The 6639-nt window shown below is 33.1% G+C and overlaps 1 protein-coding gene across 1 annotated transcript; it reads right to left on the bottom strand.

The window, feature by feature from the left end:
* LOC108848459 (uncharacterized) lies at positions 1-2479 on the bottom strand. The gene is made up of 2 exons (XM_018621830.2): positions 2274-2479; positions 1-2033 (listed from the first exon to the last, which is right to left on the bottom strand). The coding sequence occupies exon 2, from the start codon at positions 2009-2011 to the stop codon at positions 107-109; it is 1905 nt and encodes a 634-aa protein (XP_018477332.1). The 5' UTR covers positions 2012-2033; positions 2274-2479; the 3' UTR covers positions 1-106.
* Between the last annotated feature and the right edge of the window lie 4160 nt (positions 2480-6639).

The following is a 6639-nucleotide window of genomic DNA, read 5'->3' as shown; positions in this document are numbered from 1 at the left end:
TGTCATTAGGACCAGCACTCTGTCACCGATAAATTAGAAACAAAACATCATACGGTTCGTTGTTATAGGTAAACTACATTACCAAAGGATACAATAAGTCTTACAATCACATATCTATAACTTGAAGAAGATGTGATGGTGTTGCTGCTGGGTCGAGTTGTACGCAACCTCTGGGTGCACCGGGCGCTTCTCTACCTGTGAGCAAGTAAGATGGTATCCGATGAGAGAATCTTGATAACTCATCCCTCGAGATCCTTCTGACATCTTTGGGATCCAAATGATGGTGAAACACTGATTTGAAACCAGCAACTTTCATCAAAGGAACCACTGAAACACCATACTCCTCTGTATACCCTTCAACTACTTCGACCACATCATACTCTATCGCTTCCCCTCCTGTAAGATAGTTCCACTCATGGGACCAGTTCCTATACAGAGCCCATACATCGCCTCTTCTAGGATATATAAGAAACTCTCCGTGATTGCCTTTGACCAGCTCCACTTTGTGTGAGAAAATGTAAGGCGACCTGCAGATTTGAGTTTTCCCAGCTCTGAAATCTCCACAAGCTTTTGAAACACCGAAGCCGAGCCACTTTGTTGACCTAAGCTCACTGTTTGTCTCTGAAGTGATCTGAATGACACACACTTTAAACGGATCTACGGAGATAACCTTGTCTATCATGACATAACCTCGAGGCATCCCATCTAAAGAGTCGTAACAAGCCCATATCTGGTTATCACTAAATGACTTCTCAGTTCGATCCTTGTTGAAGTCACAAAAATCTGGATCGGTGACTTCTAAAGGATCCAAATCTTTAACAGTACCAGAAGTATACTCAACAACAGAGCATGATGATCCAATAACACTTTTGTTTTCTGAAGAACCTGCATCAGCCGCCACAAGCTCTTGCAGCTTTCTTCTGAGTATCGGCTTTGCTTTCTTCTTCAGTAGATTCATCAACTCATCATCAGTAAACTCTTTCACAGTGTTGGACTTGGGAGGAGCAAAACAGCTTGCGGCCACTGCATTATTCTCCATACCCTTTCTTCTTTTCGGAGCGTTTGTGGTTGAAGTACCACCAGCCACCCTTCTCGTGTACTCTCTACGGACAACCTCGTCTTTCCTTGTCGTCCCGGAAGCGTTTTTGGTTCCGGTGCTGCTCACAGCACTCCACTCGAAGGAATCATACTCACCACCATACACACCGTTGTTGTTGTTGCTGTTGTTGTCTCTACTTCTCTTTCTCCCGTCTGTTGTTGACTGACGAATAGACTCAAACTGGTGCTCGTGAAAGGTCTTGCGGATCGATCCCGACCCTGGAGGATCAGTCTCCACAGCTATAAAAGGCTTACGACAATTGGGACACAAGAGGTTCTGGTTCAAATAAACACGGTGATACTCATACTGCGTTCTGCAAGTGCGGCACACAGTCCAAAACGTTCCATCAGAAGTAGCAGCAGGAGTACCAGAAGCAGATGCATCGCTTGCTCGCTTCGGTACTCTCTTGGAAGAACTCTTCACTTTAGCAACACTCACTTTAGCAACTTTCTGAAACCCATTGTCCGCATGCTTTGTTGAAGAAGAAGCCCCTCCTCCTCTTCCTTCAACCAACCCCAAGCTCCTCCTCAAATCATACTCAGCTCTCTTCCCTTTATCCGAGAACACCCCCCACGCCTGAGAGAGAAACTTAAAGGCCTCCTCCGCTCCCACAGACTTGTTCCTGTCGGGATGGAGCATCACAGCCAGCTTCCTGTAACGCCTCCTCACCGTCTCGTCGTCTGCCTCGGGGTTCACGCCGAGTATACCGTAGTAGTCCACCTCCCCGTGTATAACGTTCTGAGCAGAGACGTGGACGTCGAAAGTAGCCACCATCGGGGCGATACCTTCGAGGTCAGGGTTCAAGAACTGAGCCTTCAACGCGAATTTCCTCGCTCCGGGATAGTCATTAGCTAGAAACCTCTTCTTTGCAGTCTCTCTAGCTCTGTTAGCCTCTTCTCTAGTATGATCCATTAGGACTTATTATAATTAAAACCTGCTCAGAAACAAGAAGATTAAACAATGTAGACTAAGCAAGTAACTGAAGAATCCAGACGAAACCCTAATCAATAAATAAAATGAAAATTTGGACATGAGGTTGGTAGTTATGTCCTAAAAACCTAAACGACATTGATTGTCATTCTAAAACAGCGAGTGGGTATTTTAACACAAAGTAGTAAAGATCGGAGTATTTTAAAAGAGGGATAAAGCTAGCAAGGAGGCAATTGAATCTTACATATACGGTAAGAAGGAAGGGGGTTTTTTTTTCTGACGAAGAAGATGGAAGCGGAAGTAAGCAAAGCGATTCCTAACAGAGAATTGGGGTTTGAGGGGTGTCTCTTCTCTTCTTACTGCATCGGCGGCGGTTCGGAGCGTGTGTTTTGTCTTAGTGCTGCTCTGATTTACGGATTTAAGGATGTTTTCATAATTGGGGGAGAGAAGATTGAGAGATAAAGCACCCGGTTTAAGGATGTGATTAAGAGAATGATTAATTAATTTGTGGTTAACAAAAAGTAACTGGTTAAGGGGCTTTTCTTTTTGTCAACCTTATTTACTTATTAAGCCCAACATACAAAGTATGAGTACAAAATGTAAGCCCAACACACGTGGATACAAACGAAGGGGTAAGTAGGGTTGGGCAAATTATCTGTAAAATTTGATTCGATCTCTTATTTGTTTCGATTCAACCGGAAAAGTTTGGATATCCGTAACTTTATAAATCAAAGCAAATATTAAAATTCAATATTCGTAAAATAAAAAACAAATCACAAATATTCATTTTCTAAAAACAAATATCTGATATGATCTGTAATGTACATATGCATATATATGTATATATAGTTTAATATTTCTAAATATATTTTTAGTTATTTTATGCACTAAATTAATTATTTGGTCATTAATTTTTTAAAAGTACCTAGTTTTTAAACAATCTGTAATGAAATCTTACTATTTCATATTAAACTTTTTCTTTTAATTTATTTGAAAAAATTAACTTTTTATTATTTTTTACTGGATCGACGGATCGAATCGGATATCCGGTAAAATATATTGATTTTCTAGGATATTCGTAACACCGAATATCCGAAGCATCACGGATCGGATTAGATCAAAAAATCGAATATTCGTACGGAGCGGATCGGATCACAGATATCTTGAAAATTTCAGATATCCGCTCCATGCGCATCCCTAGAAAAGGGTGTTATTGGTTTTGTACCAATTCGATCTATCAATACAATTAAAACAGCAGACATTTTTTAGACATCCCCTTAGTTTTTCAAACTATTTACAGCAATGCCATTACAATTTAATTTTAATAAAAAATTTGAAACAAAATATTGTTAATCAGTAACGATAATTGAGGATATGCCAAAAAAATTCTCATTTACCAAATCTTACTATTCCTATCGTAACTATATTCCTATTAATTAATATATATAAACTACTGTCTAAAGACGTGAGGTTCGAATCAAAATGGTAATTATCACTTTGGTAAAATAGGTGGATCTGAGTGGGATGTGGCCGGGATGTGGCCTGTGGGGATGATAGGAGAAACTCTCTCTGAAGTCAGGTTCGATCTCCAATCTCTTTTTCTTAGAATCCCAAAGTTTGTAGCTTACGATGGACTTATCTGAGATCATCAATCTCTATGTGCTGGCATCTTTTGTTTTGATGTTTCTCATGTTTACATATTTGTTTATTCTCTTATTTTGCAGGAAACTGGTAGATTAATCCGCTGTTCATAATTTGTTGGCCTTTTTGTGTGGTGGATTTGAAGTCAATTGTGTTAATATTCGGGAAACAGCTGGTTTTATATCTATTAAGTTTGTGTCAATATTCTAATTCTAATCTATCTTATTAAAACAGAAACATTCTGTTGGACCTAACATTTATTTTGTAAGTTTTTAAATTAAATACATCTTTATATTTTATAGTTAAACATACATTAAATCACTAATGTTCCTTTCTTTATACTACTATCCATGTTTCCAAACAATATACTTTTTTCTTTATACTACTATCAACGTTTCCAAACAATATACTTATTTTTTTATACTACTATCAATGTTTTCAAACAATATATTTTTATACTACTATCAATGTTTCCAAATAATACAATAATTAATCTTAATTATTTTATATCTATCATTTTCTCTTTAAAATTTTGTAGAAACGTCATAATTTCATAAATTGCAAAATAGTGAACTTTAAAATTTCGATTATAAGATTACAAATTTGAAACTATTACAATTTAAATCCAATTAGATTACATATCGGTCATCCATCAGTTCAATCGGTTAGTCTTGGGTTTTAGTGATTTTTTAATATGAATATTTTAAAAACATAAATTGAATTGTCAGATCTCCGGATTAACCGGTATAATCACAATCGGGTTGAATTTAAAAATACTGATTTAAATGCAAAAATATTTTAAATACACACTCTTTAAAAATTACCAAAATATTTGTTAAATTATTAGTGAAATTTTTCATGTTAAAATATCCCGCGCTTCAAAAGCGCGGGTCAAAATCTAGTACTCATTATACTTAAATCATGCCTACATTAATATGCAGTGATTCTCCATTCCAAATATGAAAGGATTTTCTAGCATATGGGTTAAAATTCCGAGTATATTAATTAAAATTATATAGAATATATTAAAAAAATTATTTTAAAACATAATTAAAAACTAAAAAGCAGAGTAAAAGTTGTCTATTAATTCAACCAGTGGTTCAACCGGTAATTATGTTTTGGGTTTTATTGGCTTTTTTAAATTTTAGATGTTTCATTAAACCCGAACCGAATATATCTTGAGTCGTCGGGTTTTAAATTTTAGATGTTTCATTAAACCCGAACCGAATATATCTTGAGTCGCCGGGTTTACCGGTTCAACCGTGAGGATGAATTGGGTTTCAAAACACTGCATAAAACATAATATCGATTCACCTAAAACCAATATTTTAAAACCCAACCCGGACACTAAACCGGATGACTTTCCAAGTCACCGGGTTGAACGAGGTGAACTGCGGGTTAATAAATAGATAAATTTTATTATATAATAATATATTAGTTATGAAAATAAATATATAGAAACTAAAATTAAGTATTTTCTAATATTTTATAAAACATAAAATAATATTTTTGATATGTATATATTTTATGTTTAATAACATTTAGAAAATATTTAACTTTAGTTTATATTTTTGTTTTTATTTGACATAAAAATATCAAAAATAGTTGAGATTATTTAAAATAATTGTAACAAGTTAAGATTTGTGACATTTCACGAAAAGTATCAAGACTTAAAAATTTATAAACATTTATATGTCTAATGTGAATAATAAAATTAACTTTAAATCCAAAATATACCAAAAGTAAAACATCATTAATAAATTGTCGATAACAAAACTAAAAAACCTAATTTATTAATTAAAAATTATACAAAATAGATTATAAAAAGATTTTAAAAAATAATTAAAAACCGAAAAAGGTAAAATTATCTATTAGTTTAACCAGTGGTTCAACCGATAACCGGGGTATAGTGGTTTTTAGCGAGTTTTGTTGGTTTTAAAATTTTGGTTTTTTCATTAAACCTGAATCGGATATATTTTGGGTCACCGGATTTACCGGTTCAACTGTGGATCTGAGTCGGGTTTTAAAACATTTATAATGAGACAAAATAATTTTTTTAGATCAAAAGTTCTTTGGAAATTTAAAAGACATATTAATTTTTAGTCCGTTAATATAAACTGATTGGTGGGTGGGGTCCATAAACCTGGTAACTGCATCAATATAAAGAAAACTCCAATATAAATAAGTTTCTTCAAACATTAAACATAAATTAAATAAAGAAGCGAATATGCAGGGGATATTTAAAAATATGTTATTTTTTTACGATTTGGTTCCTAATAATCTGGACAATATAAAATCTATTTTCTGCATCTAACAACCATTTAAAGTGCCTGCTAATCGAATGAACTATTTATAAGTTTATGTGAATAAATTCGAACTAGGTGTTTTGCCCGCTGCCGCGGGTTTAATAATTTTACAAATTACTAAATAAGTATATTATCAATTCGAGAACTACTAAATCAATTATTTACATGCCTTTGATATATTTAATAATTAATTAAATATTAATTTATATACAATAAAGTTTATTTTAATAATATTTTATTATGTAAAAAAATTGGAAATATTCATATATTCATAAAACTATATACATGGATTTATATTTATTTTGAAATATTTTGATGTAAAATATTTTTGGATCACATAATATATAATTTTGTAGATAATGATGAGAATCAAATTAATGAAATGTAATTCTATATTAACAAATCTAATCTAATTGTGTATTAAGGATAATGAAGATTTTAAACGCTATATTATTATAGATTAGGTTTCAGATAATTCTTCTTATTATTATTATTATTATTATTATTATAGTTTTTAATCATTTATTTAATTAAAATCATTTAAATTCGTTTTATTTTGGAGTTAATTTATATATTTTTCATTAAGGGTATAAACGATATTAACCACTCTAACTTTCAACGTGAGAGCTCGAATCCGAAAAATTACTTCGCAAATAATAGTAT

Source organism: Raphanus sativus, chromosome 4 (assembly GCF_000801105.2).
Source record: "Raphanus sativus cultivar WK10039 chromosome 4, ASM80110v3, whole genome shotgun sequence".
Taxonomy (NCBI): Eukaryota; Viridiplantae; Streptophyta; class Magnoliopsida; order Brassicales; family Brassicaceae; genus Raphanus; species Raphanus sativus.
Note: the sequence above shows the minus strand (reverse complement) of the source record. Positions and strands in the feature narration are given on the sequence as shown.

Bases quoted from the DNA above. Each gene is read 5' to 3' on its own strand.
- LOC108848459 (XM_018621830.2), bottom strand. From the start codon at position 2,011: ATGGATCATACTAGAGAAGAGGCTAACAGAGCTAGAGAGACTGCAAAG.